The 16359-nt window shown below is 34.6% G+C and overlaps 1 protein-coding gene and 2 long non-coding RNA genes across 3 annotated transcripts; 1 reads left to right on the plus strand and 2 right to left on the minus strand.

Annotated features, from left to right (window-relative positions):
- Positions 1–136: 136 nt before the first annotated feature.
- On the plus strand, positions 137–8466 carry LOC118492162. The gene is made up of 2 exons (XM_035989975.1): positions 137–428; positions 8315–8466. Exons 1-2 carry the CDS (start codon positions 137–139, stop codon positions 8464–8466), a joined length of 444 nt encoding a protein of 147 aa, XP_035845868.1.
- Positions 8467–9555: 1089 nt separating this feature from the next.
- On the minus strand, positions 9556–11252 carry LOC118492336. Its single transcript, XR_004893251.1, has 4 exons — positions 11179–11252; positions 10561–10672; positions 10170–10221; positions 9556–9758 (listed from the first exon to the last, which is right to left on the minus strand). It is a non-coding gene; the product is annotated as an uncharacterized LOC118492336 (long non-coding RNA).
- A 3134-nt stretch (positions 11253–14386) lies between these two features.
- Positions 14387–16025, minus strand: LOC110939172. The gene is made up of 3 exons (XR_002592035.2): positions 15952–16025; positions 15332–15441; positions 14387–14988 (listed from the first exon to the last, which is right to left on the minus strand). It is a non-coding gene; the product is annotated as an uncharacterized LOC110939172 (long non-coding RNA).
- Positions 16026–16359: the final 334 nt, after the last annotated feature.

Consider the following 16359-nt stretch of genomic DNA (forward strand, 5'->3'; position numbering starts at 1 on the left):
CAGATTTCTCTTTCTTATTATAAATAAATCAAAGGTTGAAGAATCACAGTAGGAGAAGGAGAGATAATAATTGATTTGAATTCTGGAATTCTAAGACGTTAATGTTTGTAAATGTTGTGTTGTCTTTATTGAAGAAATGTCAACTACGGTGATGAGTGACGCGGTGATGATGCCTGTAACAGAGTCGCAAACGGTGACGGCGAATCTGACGACGGAAGTAGAGTTTGCGGAGTGCGATTGCTGCGGATTGATGGAGGAGTGTACGCCGGCGTACATGGAGAGGATTCGAGAAAGATATAAAGGCAAATGGATCTGCGGATTGTGTAGAGAGGCGGTGAAAGAAGAAATCATGAGGAGTGGAAGATTGATCAGTACAGACGAAGCCATGACGCGTTACATGATGTTCCGTAGAGCCTCTCGATCGTCAGGTCCGTCGCCTAATCCAGCGGTGCATTTGATTACTGCCATGAGACATATTGTAACACCCTGTGTTTTCGAATGCCAAAGTCAAAGTCAAAGTCCAAGTCAACTTTGACTTCTTTGACTGTAATTAGTCGATTCTGTGTTTTATTTGTATTATGTGGAGTAAGTGTTGTCTAAATGAAATGATTGAATGTTTAATCAATGCGACCTATTTACGACTGTGAATAATAGGAAGTAACAATGCAATAAAGCTAATCAATCAATAATCAAGTTAATCAAATCAATCAATCGAACTCGAGGCTCGAACTATGTGAAACTGGTGTGGAAATACTTACGTGTGTGTGTGCCTTATGTGTTACTTGTGCGTGTTTACTTTGTGTTTTGTGTGGTATTCAAGCGAATCAATCGAAAATTGAATCGAAACTCGAAAAGTAATCGAACTCAATCGAAACCGACATCGAAACGTGACTTATAGAAGATTGTATGTTAGATATAGTAGTTGGGATTGAAAGTAATTTGACTAGGAACACTATCGTATTCGTATCATCGTCCATCGAAGCCGAAACATCGAAAATCGTCGCGAAATACTCAAAAGGGGTCGCGGATCGAACAGGAGGCATCCTGATCGAACAAGCCAGCCAATCGGCTAGCATGTTCCTAGCCGATCGAGCAGACCATTCGATCAGAACTCCTGGCCGATCGGCTGACACTTTCCTCTTTTGGAGCCTATAAATAGCCCTGTCATTGTCAACCTTACTATTTTTGGAAAGCTCTGACCGAACCAGCCTTGTTCTTCACCTTTTCTCAGATTTCTCTCAACTTCGGTAAGTTTTCACTCTAATTCTTGTACGTTTTTGATCATTACATGATTCTACACCTTTCTATCTTTCAAAACTTGATTTCTAACCGTGAAATCACCAAGATCTAAGTGTTCTTGGGTGATGTCATCATGGTGTTCTTGAAGAACATCATGCTTTGGCCTCATTCAACCATGAATAGCTTAGATCTGACCGATTTCCACATAAACAAACTAAGATTTGTAAGAATCTTAACATATTCATGGAAAGATTTCCAACTTTTCTTCAACATTTTACACTTAAAACCATAAAACCGATAGAAACGGAGCTCGAACCAACTAACTAATCATTCTAACGGTTAAAAGGTTCAAGATTCGGTTACTATCTACAAGGTTCACCGATTTCGGGTTCAACATCAAACTACCGTTCCGAACAGTTCACCAGCCGGACTTGGGTGATTCCTGCCCGAACCGGTGAAGCAAGTAAGGACCCACGTTATAATGGTTTAGCTCACTGTCGAAACACCTTAAAATCAAGATAAGTAACCAAACAGCCAAGTGTTAGACGAAAGGCCGACCAGGTCAGAACTGCTGGCTGAACGGCTAGGCTGTTCGAACGAACAGTCCAGTCGATCGAACATACCAGCCGATCGGCCGGGCCAGCCGATCGGCTAGCACATGGTTCACTATTCAAATGTCATGAAGTATGCTATTGACGAAGTGATGTTCGATCGAATACGTCACTCGATTGGTAAACATTACTCTTCGGATCATGAGATACTATGCTTCAACACTTAATCGATTTTGCAACTCGTTAGTAGTATGGAATGCCAGCCGATCGAACAGGCTGTTCGATCTAGTGACATCCTGCTGAGAACTACTGCGGAAGTTTCTAACCGATCGGTTAAGCCGGCCGATCGAACAGACCGTTCGATCGATCGACCTGAAACGTAAGAACACTTCAGTGTTCTCAAATGCTACAACAAAAACTTCAAAAGTTCAAACCATCATACACAAACACATCAGAGGAAGAAACAATCCACTCGAATGGACCAGCCGATCGAGCCTACCGGCCGATCGAACAGGACTGTTCAAACGGACTTTCAAGCCGTAGTACTATAGTTTGGACTCAGCACCCGTTCAGACGGGGGTTGTTAAGGACAATTACTTGCATGGATTACGGTGGTAATCATGTATTGCGAACTATCTCGAACAGTCAACCCGCAGTCGTTGGTATCGATAGGTCCATGTCCATAATTAACATGCATCATTTCCCTCTGTGTACGTGCTGGTTATGCGAAACTATTCGAACTCCTTATGCTATTATCAAACTTGTATGCTCACCTTTACATTTTATGTATTGACTTTATTTTAACGTATGTGACAGGTGTTTAGGATATTTGCTTGCTAGGGAAGTGAAGCTAGAATAAGTTTCTAGAAGCCCCCAACAAATAGTTGTCTGCCAAGAACAAGCGTCTGGGGCATAGTTGTCTGTAGATCTTGTCATCTGGCAATACAGCCATAAAATCAACAGAATAGGGGTCTAGAAGAAGATAAACAATTGTTGTATTTATGTTTAATTTAAATCTGAGTTGTCGGAACAGGATTAATTTTTTGGATGTTGCCTGTAATAACTTGTTATCTATTCGGGATACGGAATGGGACGTATCACTTTAAACTGAATTTGTATTAATAGTTGTTGTGGAAGCTTCTGAACAATCTGTTTCGCTCAGTGCCGCGCCCCGATGATTCCGCCATCGGTTGGGGTGTGACACAGATTCTCCAATAAAAGCACATGTTTGAGCCCTAGAATGCAAAAAACCATGATCATTGGAGGATGAAGAAAACCTAATTTGATGGCTAGATGAATTGAAGAGATGATTTTGTGTTGGTGAGGGGTTGGTGTGGGATATAAATGGGGAATTAAATGATTTGAGAGGGAATGACCATTTTACCCTCATGTGCCTAGCACATGACATATTTTAACTGAGATTTCTAACCAGGTTTGGCCTAAAGGACAAAACGTGCAAGATTTTGAAACGTAAAGGACACCGCCTATCAAGTTTTGGCCTAAAGGACAGCGCCTGAAATTTGATGTAAACAAAAAGGACAAAACTTGTAATTTACTCTTTATTTTATAAATCTTTAGGGTTTGTTATATTCATTTTTACGATAAATATCTCGTCGAATTTCACAAATTGTGTGGTTTTATATTTAGTGTATCGAATTTTCACAAACAATGAGTAAATTATATTCCCTTTTTGCATTAACTTTTTTGGGTGTATCATTTTATCATAAATTTTCTTATTCCTTTTTAATTATTATCAAGCGTGCAATATCAGTGTGTAGTTCATTTATTATTTGGTTATGTGTTCATTCGGTTATTGAATTTAGTCAAGCAAGCATATTGTGGATTCACGCCCTTTCCCAATGAGTATGGGATGTGGTATCGACTCACACTTTTTTTCGTCGGATGACCTTTTTTCATTACTATGGGAAGTTGGCATCACGACCTCATTTAGTCACACCCTTCTGGGTGTGGGATACAAACATTTGGTTTTGGTTTATTTTGTCACACCCCCAAATTATCATATGCTGGTTTTATCGCGAGGCGTGTGACGTACCAGGATCTAGCCACTAATCATGTCGAACTAATAGTAAACAATATTAAACACAATCATCATGTCCAACATGAATGGTGTATTCCAAAATAAGCATTTCAAACAAAAGTATGTATTCAGCGGAAGCAAAAGTAAATGTTTCAAAACAACCAAAACCATATTGTTTTAAAATGCATAATATTAAATGTTCTCTTCAAACAACACGCAACATGACACTTCAAGCTCCTCAGGCTGCAAGTTTCTATGCACTGATGTACCTAACGACCTGCAAATCATGCATAAGAGTGTCAACAAAAAGTTGGCAAGTCCACTGGTTTTGTTCAATGTAAATAATACATTTAAACATTTGAAATAAGGGTTATGTGGGTTCATCTAAAACATATGGTGTTAAAATATGACCAAAAAGCCAAATCATTTTGAATTCAATAGAATTAAAAGCTTCAATTGTTATCTAGAAGAAAAACCGTACTCCAATTGTTATGTGTAGGTAAATTAAATCAATTGCATATATAAATATCCGTTATTATATTTATATAAATACATGATATTTTAAAATGAGTATCTAAAAAACTTGGGGGTGCAAACATAGGGTTTACTTTTTTTTATTAAGTAGGCAATCCTGTATAGGACGACTATAAAGTTATCAAACTTGGAAACAATAATAGGTGTGCATTTACCTCACACACCACCAACCGCGGGTTTTATTGAGACGTTTGAGATATACCAGCCTGACATATGACAAGCAAACTTAGATAATCTAAACACATATGAAAAAATAAAAACAAAAATAAAATTTGAATTATTTTCTACTTTTTATTTAATACAATTTACCATGTCAAAAGGCTTTATGTGGAAATATATATAGATCATCATTGTTAACTAAAAATCACACCTTAATATTATAATTTTGTTTAAATCCATATAAAATTATATAAACTATATTTTTAATTTTACAATATCGCTTGATTACTCTTTTCTTTCTTTCTTTTTTTTTTTTTTTTTTTTTTTGCAGTTTCGACTTTGACTTTCTCAATTAGTCTGAATGGTTTTGGATTTTACCTTTCTCAATTGAGCCCTTGAAACGCAATGAACAATCAACATGCTATAGTCTGCTCCTAAATGATTAGCCAGACCCGGTTTTGATGGGAGATCGGTGAATAACACCAAACCTAACATTTATAACCAACAAAACAAGCAAAAAACATATAATCCTCATAACTACACGTCAAAGTGATGTGAGATTGGTGAATAATAGAAAACCTAACATTTATAAGCAACAAAACAAACAAAACAAACACAAAATCCTCATAACTACACGTCAAATAAGGAACAAAAAATCCTCATAACTGTTATGGGTCATTTTCTGAACATATGTCCTGACTAATATTCTGCTTTTGGTTGTTTACTTGTGATCAGGATACCGGATCAGGATATTGGTTACATCCTTGGTACGAATTTAACAAATTGTGTGGTTGTATATTTAATGGATCGAATCTTCACAAACAGTGAGTAAATTATATTCCCCTTTTTGCATTAACTTTTTGGGGTGTATCATTCTATCACAAATTTTCTTATTCATTTTTATTTATTGTCAAGCATGCAATATCAGTGTGTAGTTCATTTATTATTTGGTTATGTGTTCATTCGATTATTGAATTTAGTCAAGCAAGCATATTGTGGATTCACGCCTTTCCTCATGAGTATGGGATGTGGTATCGACTCACACTTTCTTTCGTGGGATGACCTTTTTTCATTACTATGGGAAGTTGGTATCGCGACGATTTAGTCACACCCTTGTGGGTGTGGGATACAAGCATTTGGTTTTGGTTTATTTTGTCACACCCCTAAATTACCATATGCTGGTTTTACCGCGAGGCGTGTGACATACCAGGATCTAGCCACTAATCATGTCGAACTAATAGTAAACAATATTAAACACAATCATCATGTCCAACATGAATAGTGTATTCCAAAATAAACGTTTCAAACAAAAGTATGTATTTAGCGGAAGTAAAAGTAAATATTTCAAAACAAACAAAACGATTTTGTTTTAAAATGCATAATTGTTGGCTCATGTGATCCTTCCTTGAAGAATAGATGATACAAAAGCCAAAACTGGTTCTCAACAGTTGATCCACAATAAGCAGTGTTTGAAGATTAATTCCCTCCAATGGCAGTGGCACTTAACAACTGATGATCCTAAAGACTTTTGTGTATAAAGACTGTTATATCAAAGCCCTGTTGATTGCAAAGACTGTTGAAGTCCAATCAACTGCTGGTGTCAAAGTGCTGTTGAAGACAAAGTACTGCTGGAATCAAAGGCCTGATCTACCTTAGAGGAAAGCACTGCTCAAAATCATCAGTGTTTAAAGCATCATCAGTGGATTGCTTCATCAATGCTTAGTATATTCTGTTTATTAATGTAACACTGTTTGTCTAGTATCAGTGTTTAGAGGTTGTTAGACTGTTTGATGTCACTATCTAGGTGAGGTCAGCAAAGATGCCACTGTGGTTAGATTTGTACTATAAATAGACAGTGCCTGTACTATTCTGTGAGCTCTTGGCACACACTCATCTTGTACGAGCAACTATTGTGAGCTCAGGCTGAGGGGGAGTTAGTGTTCATGCATGTATAAGTTGAAACTTTGTAATTTGTTCAATCTTTTGACTAATGAAAGCATGTATGATGAAAACTATCTTTCCTTGATTGTGTTATAAAGATTTACATTCATTTCCGCTGCAATTATTCTTTGTTTTATCTTCTTCCATTTACCAACTTAATTAAAACAACACAATCAAGTCAAACTCAGATCCTAAAATTCGTATCGGAGCATAGGACAATCAAATTCGATCTAACAATCAATTTGACATAAAAGTTCAGCACAATTTCATTGATACTAAGTTGTTCGTATTTGTTGAAAAACAGAGTACAAGTGTAATCACGTTCAAAGTTGATTATTCAAAAACTTCTATAAAACAACCAAGATGTCTTCACAATCACAGGACCCTCACAACACCGGAACACTCTACAAGTCAACTATTCTTGTCAGATCTGAATACAATATCTGGCAACGTAGGATAGGCCATGTGTTAGCACAACAAAACACCGGTTGCTGGAAGACTTTCATCTTTGGACCTCACATTCCAATGGTGGTAAGCATAGAAGATCCCAAGGTCCAAGTACCTAAAAGCCTTGAAAATTACCCAGATCAGGATTTTCAAAAAATTGAATTAGATGCAAAGGCTTTTAGTATTGTGGCCTCAACTCTACCAAATGGCATATATGTTGGCCTGTTACATTGTAACACTGCTAAAGAGCTTTGGGATGCGCTGAAAGAGTAATTTGGTGGGATAGAAGAGGTTATAGAAAACAACAGAGAGGTCTTAAACCAACAATATTAAACGTTCTATCATGTCAAAGGAGAGTCACCGACCCAACAGTTTGAAAGCTTTAGTTGTCTCATTAGTGAACATAAACTGGTTAATGTTGAATTTGCAAAATCCACTATAACTAGTAGGTTTCTTAGATCATTACCAGAATAGTGGGACACTATAGCTTTTGTGACCAGAAATTCTGTGGGATTCAAAGAGTTAAGTTTGACCCAACTTCATGGTAGGCTTCTCACATATGAGAGAGAGAGAGCTGAACCAGAAAAAGAAGTTGCAGGAATCTAGAAAAGTGGCTGATGATTACACTTTTGGTAACACAACACTTTGGGTCAAGAAGAGTCATCTGGTGGTAGTAAGGACCAGAGTTATGATCATTACATCGACATAACTGCAGGTGGAGCCTTCAACTCTGGGCCTTACTCACCCAATTATGCTTTCACAGCTAATGGGAAAAACCAGATCTCTGATAACTTATCCTTTGAACTCAATGACCTCAAACATTTTGATCCCACTGATCTGGAAGAGATGGACATTTTGCATCAATTAGCCTTGTTAAGTGTAAGAACCAACAAGTTTTACAAAAGAACAGGTAGAAAGTTTCCAGAATTGCATGGGAATTTAAAGGTGGGGTTGGATAAGTCCAAAATCAAGTGCTACAAGTGTAACAGGCTTGGTCATTTTGCTAGGGAATGTAGGAGTCAAACAGTGGTCCAATTATCACTCACCCTAGCTCAAGACCTCACAACACACAAAGCACTGTACACTATTCCCAATATACCCCTGCTCCTTATATGCAAAACACTACCCATTTTGCACATCCTGTAAACACTGTTCTAGTGCAATATGTTCAAACCACTCTTCCACAAATCTAGTATGTCCAAGCCCTGTATCTTATGTCCAAGTGCAACAACCTGCACCACAACAAAATGCACAAACATCTGCCCTAGCAGAGGCCAGTCAACAGAGTTTCTTTACATAGGGCTTTGTTGATTGGAGCAATATGCCTGATGATTTGACCGATGAAAATTTTGCTCTATTTGCTAATTATAATTTCCTTGTGATGAATTTTGTTTTATGGCATTAGAGTCAATACCAGAAGGGAAGGAATCTGATGAAACCATTGATAGACCTCAGCAGGCGCTTTCCTCTAAAAAGTTGTTCACATCATCAGATGTATCCATCAATGTCTTGAACCAAAGAAAAAGACAACAACTGATTGATGAGGAAGATGAATAGAGGGAAGCTTAATTCAGAAAAGAGGCTATCAAGTATCAGTTGCAATTTGCATTGGATGAGGCTTCCTTGCAACTTCAAGCTCAAGTTGCTGCAACTATTCAAAGGTTGGCAAGCAGACCTCAAGCCCCTAACTCTTCAAAAATATAGCTTCTCCCAAGAAACCCATCAGACCCAAAAATACTATAGTGGAAGCTTGACAAAAAGACCCATGTATTGACTCTTCTCAAGTCTGATGGTAGTGTTGAATATATATCAAGTGAGGATGCACTAGGTCTGAGTGCAGGAGACCTCCAAGATCTTATGAACCTTCAGCTTCAAAGGGATGAAGATAACATTGATTCCTTGAATTTGGAGCTCCAGTTCAAAGGGCAAATCCGGGAAAGGTTGATGAGAGAATGAAGATCATAACTAATGAAGTGTTTTGGCATCATCTGTTCTAGGGGGAGATTGTTGGCTTATGTGATCCTTCCTTGAAGAACAAATAATACAAAAGCCAAAACTGGTTCTCAACAGTTGATCCACAATAAGCAGTGTTTGAAGATTAATTCCCTCCAATGGCAGTGGCACTTAACAACTGATGCTCCTAAAGACTGTTGTGTATAAAGACTGTTATATCAAGCCTTGTTGATTGCAAAGACTGTTGAAGTCCAATCAACTGCTGGTGTCAAAGTGTTGTTGAAGACAAAGGACTGCTAGAATCAAAGGCCTGATCAACCTTAGAGGAAAGCACTGCTCAAAATCATCAGTGCTTAAAGCACTATTAGTGGATTGCTTCATCAGTGCGTAGTATAGTCTGTTTATTAATGTAACAGTGTTTGTCTATTATCAGTGTTTAGAGGTTGTTAGACTGTTAGATGTCACTGTCTAGGTGACGTCAGCAAAGATGCCACAGTGGTTAGATTTGTACTATAAATAGACAGTGCATGTACTGTTCTATGAGCTCTTGGCACACACTCATCTTGTACGAACAACTATTGTGAGCTCAGGCTGAGGAAAGTTAGTGTTCATGCATGCATAAGTTGAAACTTTGTAATTTGTTCAATCTTTTGACTAATGGAAGCATGTACGATGAAAACTATCTTTCCTTCATTGTGTAATAAAGTTTTACATTCATTTCTGCTGCAATTATTCTCTGTTTTATCTTCTTCCATTTACCAACTTAATTAAAATAACACAATCAAGTCAAACTCAAATCCTAACAATAATATTAAATGTTCTCATCAAACAACACGCAACATGACACTTCAAGCTCCTCAGACTACAAGTTTCTATGCACTGATGTACCTAACGACCTGCAAATCATGCATAAGAGTGTCAACATAAAGTTGGCAAGTCCATTGGTTTTGTTCAACGTAAATAATACATTCAAACATTTGAAATAAGGGTTATGTGGGTTGAACTGAAAAATATAGTGTTAAAATATGACCAAAAAGCCAAATCATTTTGAATTCAATAGAATTAAAAGCTTCAATTATTATCTAGAAGAAAAACCGTACTCCAATTGTTCTGTGTAGGTAAATTAAACCAATTGCATATATAAATATCCGTTATTATATTTATATAAATACACGAGATTTCAAAATGAGGATCTAAAAAATTTGGGGGACCAAACATAGGGTTTACTTTTTTTGTTAAGTAGGCAACCTTGTATAGGACGACTATACAGTTATCAAACTAGGAAACAATAATAGGTGTGCGTTTACCTCACACACCACCAACCGCAGGTTTCATCGAGACGTTTGAGATATACCAAGCCTGACATATGACAAGCAAACTTAGATAATCTAAACACATATGAAAAAATAAAACAAAAATAAAATTTGAATTATTTTTTATTTTTTATATAATATAATTTACCATGTCAAAAGGCTTTAGATGGTAATATATATAGATCATCATTGTTAAGTAAAAATCACACCTTAATATTATAATTTTGTTTTAATCCATATCAGATTATATAAAACAATATTTTTTATTTTTAATTTTACATCGCTTGATTCCTCTTTTCTTTCTTTCTTTTCTTTTCTTTTTTTTTTTTTTTTTGCAATTTCGCCTTTGACTTTCTCAAGTAGTTTGAATGGTTTTGGATTTTACCTTTCTCAATTGAGCCCTTGAAATGCCATGAACAATCAACATGCTATAGTCTGCTCCAAAATGATTAGCACCAGACCCGTTTGTGATGTGAGATCGGTGAATAACACCAAACCTAATATTTATAACCAACAAAACAAGCAAAAAACATAAAATCCTCATAACTACACGTCAAAGTGATGTGAGATTGGTAAATAATAGCAAACCTAACATTTATAAGCAACAAAACAAACAAAAAAAAACACAAAATCCTCATAACTACACCTCAAATAAGGAACAAAAAAATCCTCATATCTACACGTCAAATAACGAACAAAAAGAATATTTGTTACAAATTTTTCTTCATTTGTTTATAGATCCATTCTGGAACATGCTTATACAAAAATAAAAATTCTAAAAACGTATTTGTCAATGAATTTCTTAAATTTTCAAACCGATAGTGTTAGTTTGCGTATATGTTACATCAAAACCAACAAAATCAAGGCATACATATCCATACAATAATTAAACCAAAATTCTCACATTAGTACTTTTGAAAACAAAAAGTGATTTTAAAAAATATAAAGAAAGATTATGAGGCAAATCAAATTAGATAAAAGTAAAATAAATAAAAGCTCTTACATTTGCACCGAAAAAGAGATGCCATCTTTGGGGCAAGGATGTGGATCAATGAGAGAAGAAAGGGTGCGGCGGTGATTGAGTGATTATAATGAAAAGGGTATTGTGTTCGTTTAAATAGGAAATGTGGGGTTACCCTAATGCAAATTTCACTATAATTACCCTAAGAATTTTAAGAGCTTTCAAAATTGAACCCAACTATTATAGAAAATATCATTTTGATCTATAATAATGCAAATAAAGTTATTCTTTTACTAATAAATTAGAGTTTTCGACCTTTAGGTATATTGTGAATTTCACTCTTAATCCTAAATATAACGAACCGACAAAGACAAAGTTGATCCTTTATGTTCATATGCTGGGATAGTTTATGTCTTGTTGTTTAACGACAATTAATTTTATATGTAAAGTTCGGTTACGTGTCTTGTACATTAATAGGGAAAATTGGATTTCTTTTTACCCTTTTAATGAAAAAAGTAAATTACGTTTTTGGCGTATGTGGTTAAGTTACTTTAACTGTATCAGCTCATAAAGGAGTTTTATGACACTTCAACCACCAATGCCATTTTCCTAACCTTTTTAGCCCCTAAAATTAACTCGATCCATGTAATTCCTTAAAATCCTGGTACCTGTCCTTTACATGAGGGGCACTTTAGTTAAATCTTGTTTAATACAAGAGGTAACTTAAAATATGAAGTACACTAGCTTATAAACCCGTGTATTACAAAGGACTAAAAAAATCTAGATTAACTATCATCCTAACTTGTAAGTGTTATAATCCTGTGTATTACATGGGTTGAATATATAAAAAAGTAAATCATAAATTTCTATATAATCCTTATCACACGATTAAAGAATGTAATAAAATTATAATATTATACATTCATAATTCATGAATTTTATCATGTAGAAATCAATTAAAAATAGAAAATAAATCAAGGGTAAATTACATTTTTCGTCCTTTATGTATGTACCCGATTGCAGTGGATGACCTTTAACTTCAATAATTACAATCACGGTCCTTCTTTTGCTAAAAGCATTACACCATACGTCCTTAAATCCTAACTTAATTAAAATTTTCAGTTAAATATGGCATGTGCCATGCACATGGGGGTAAATTAGTAATTTTACTAATATAAAGGATGAAAAGTGTTACACTACATATAATCCCCCATCCTCTCACAAACACCCATCACCACCACCACACTCCAACCCCCATCTCTACCTTCCCCTGCAAATCTCATCTATCCCAAGATCTCCCTTATGTAACCTTCTACAAATCTGAACTATTTCAAACATCAACTTCTAAAACATAATCTTCAGAAAAAAAAACCACCACCGCCTGTAACCACGCCACCGCCTCCACACCACCGTCGCAACAACCACCACAGTCGTTCACCAGGTTTCCAACATTTTTTTCTCCATTTCTCTAGCTTCTCTCTCTAAAAAGCCTATTTTTTCTCTTTAAAAAACTTGTACTTTTACCAGATCTATACCTCCTAAAAAGAACAGGTCTGCAAGAATGGAAGTTGATTGCTTGAGTGGTGGCGGCGAATTTGTGGTGGTGGTGGTGGTTCTAGTTCTCGGCGATGGCGGGTTGTTGTTGGTGACGGCAGTTGTGGATTTTTGTTGGTGGGTGATGGTGCTGGGTTGTTTGTGGTAGGTGATTTCTTTGACAGGCAAATTTGAATCACATCACAGCCTAGCTTTTAATGATGGGACAGTATAAATCAAATAAAAAAGTTGAATAATATACTAGTGGGTGGTATATATACACATTTGTTTATGTTGGGAACTCGCTGGAGTGACTTTAACTTTAGTGGTGGTTTGTTGGGAACTTGCCGGAGATGAGAGAGAGGGAGAGTAAGCTTTTTAAAGAGGGAGAAGATAGAGTATTTATATTTGTTTTTTAAGTTTTTAAATGTTATATTCTTTTATTTATTAAATATTATAAAATTATAAATAATTAAGTAAAAAGACTAACTTACCCTTATACAAATGGATTTAACTGAAAATTTTAACTTGGTTATTGCTAAAGGACCAAGGGTGTAATGCTTTTAATAAAAGAAGGACCGTGATTGTAATTACTGAAATTAATGGTTATCCACTGCAATTCGGTACAAACATAAAGGACGAAAAGTGTAATTTACCCATAAATCAATATAAGTATTTTAAACATTGTTACTAATTTATTTTTTACATAATATATAAATATTCTGATTTTTTAAAAAATTGAATTTTCGTCGGGAGAATTGCCCAAAGAAAATGTCAGGAAACGGGCTCTAATTGTTGGTAATTATTTGCAATTAATTGATCTTATAAAATTAAGTAATAAATATATTCTTTTTATAAATTTGATTATTTTAAATATAAATACATATTAAAGCTAAAATCAGATTTGTTATTCCACTAAATGAGTTTCTAATAATTTGGAATAATTTTGGCACTTGTTATTCCACTTTTTGTAATCATTTACAATTTAATTGATTTATAAAATAAAATATTGGTTTTGGGTATTTTTCTAAATATTTAATTGGGTATTCTAACTCTCCAAATAGGGGAACCTAATTTCGTAGAGTTGTTGCTTGTTATTTATTTTATCATTCTTTAGGGTTGTTATATTAATTTTTACGATAATATATTGTCGAATTTCAAAAATTGTGTGGTTGTATATTTAGTGGATCGAATTTTCACAAACAAGGAGTAAATTATATTCTCATTTTTGCATTAACTTTTTGGGGTGTATCATTCTATCACAAATTTTCTTATTCCTTTTTAATTGTTATCTAGCATGCAATATCAGTGTGTAGTTTATTTATTATTTGGTTATGTGTTCATTCGGTTATCGAATTTAGTCAAGCAAGCATATTTTGGATTCACGCTCTTTCCTCATGAGTATGAGATGTGGTATCGACTCACACTTTCTTTCATGGGATGACCTTTTTTCATTACTATTACTATGGGAAGTTGGTATCACGACCTGATTTAGTCACACCCTTGTGGGGGTGGTATACAAGCATTTGGTTTTGATTTATTTTGTCACACCCCCCAAATAACTATATGCTGGTTTTACCGCGAGGCCTGTGACGTATCAGGATCTTGCCACTAATCATGTAGAACTAATAGTAAACAATATTAAACACAATCATCATATCCAACATGAATAGTGTATTCCAAAATAAAGGTTTAAACAAAAGTATGTATAGCGAAAGCAAAAGTAAATGTTTGAAAACAACCAAAACTATACTGTTTTAAAATTCATAATATTAAATGTTCTCTTCAAACAACAGGCAACATGACACTTCAAGCTCCTTAGAGTGCAAGTTTCTGTGCACTGATGTACCTAACGACTTGCAAATCAAGCCTAAGAGTGTCAATAGAAAGTTGGCAAGTCCACTGGTTTTGTTCAACGTAAATAATACATTCAAACATTTGAAATAAGGGTTATGTGGGTTGATCTGAAAAATATAGTGTTAAAATATGACCAAAAAGCCAAATCATTTTGAATTCAATAGAATTAAAAGCTTCAATTGTTATCTAGAAGAAAAGCCGTACTCCAATTGTTCTGTGTAGGTAAATTAAACAAATTGCATATATAAATATTCGTTATTATACTTATATAAATACATGATATTTCAAAATGAGGATCTAAAAAATTTGGGGGACCAAACATAGGGTTTACTTTTTTTGTTAAGTAGGCAACCCTGTATAGGACGACTATACAGTTATCAAACTAGGAAACAATAATAGGTGTGTGTTTACCTCACACACCACCAACCGCGGGTTTCATCGAGGCGTTTGAGATATACCATCCTGACATATGACAAGCAAACTTAGATAATCTAAACACATACGAAAAAATAAAAACAAAAATAAAATTTGAAATATTTTCTGTTTTTTATATAATATAATTTACCATGTCAAAAGGCTTTAGGTGGTAATATATATAGATCATCATTGTTAAGTAAAAATCACACCTTAATATTATAATTTTGTTTTAATCCATATCAGATTATATAAAACAATATTTTTTATTTTTAATTTTACATCGCTTGATTCCTCTTTTCTTTCTTTCTTTTCTTTTCTTTTTTTTTTTTTTTTTTTTGCAATTTCGCCTTTGACTTTCTCAAGTAGTTTGAATGGTTTTGGATTTTACCTTTCTCAATTGAGCCCTTGAAACGCCATGAACAATCAACATGCTATAGTCTGCTCCAAAATGATTAGCCAGACCCGTTTGTGATGTGAGATCGGTGAATAACACCAAACCTAATATTTATAACCAACAAAACAAGCAAAAAACATAAAATCCTCACAACTACACGTCAAAGTGATGTGAGATCGGTACATAATAGGAAACCTAACATTTATAAGCAACAAAACAAACAAAAAAAATACAAAATCCTCATAACTACACCTCAAATAAGGAACAAAAAAAAAAATCCTCACAACTACACGTCAAATAAGGAACAAAAAGAACATTTGTTACAAATTCTTCTTCATTTGTTTATAGATCCATTCTAGAACATGCTTAGACAAAAATAAAAATTCTAAAAATGTATTTGGCAGTGAATTTCTTAAATTTTCAAACCGATAGAGTTAGTTTTCGTATATGTTACATCAAAACCAACAAAATCAAAGCATACATATCCATACAATTAATTAAACCAAAATTCTCACATTAGTACATTTGAAATCAAAAAGTGATTTTTAAAAATATAAAGAAAGATTATGAGGCAAATCAAATTAGATAAAAGTAAAATAAATAAAAGCCCTTACATTTGCACCAAAAAAGAGATGCCATATTTGGGGCAAGGATGTGGATGAATGAGAGAAGAAACGGTGCGGCGGTGATTGAGTGATTATAATGAAAATGGTATTGTGTTCGTTTAAATAGGAACTGTGGGGTTACCCTAATGCAAATTTTACTATAATTACCCTAAGAATTTTGAGAGCTTTCAAAATTGAACCTAACTATTATAGAAAATATCATTTTGATCTATCATAATGCAAATAAAGTTATTCTTTTAATAGTAAATTAGAGTTTTCGACCTTTAGGTATATTGTGAATTTCACTTTTAATCCTAAATATAACGAACCGACAAATTTGATCCTTTATGTTCATATGCTGTGATAGTTTACGTCCTGTTGTTTAACGACAGTTGATTTTATATGTAAAGTTCGGTT

Source organism: Helianthus annuus, chromosome 5 (assembly GCF_002127325.2).
Source record: "Helianthus annuus cultivar XRQ/B chromosome 5, HanXRQr2.0-SUNRISE, whole genome shotgun sequence".
NCBI lineage: Eukaryota > Viridiplantae > Streptophyta > Magnoliopsida > Asterales > Asteraceae > Helianthus > Helianthus annuus.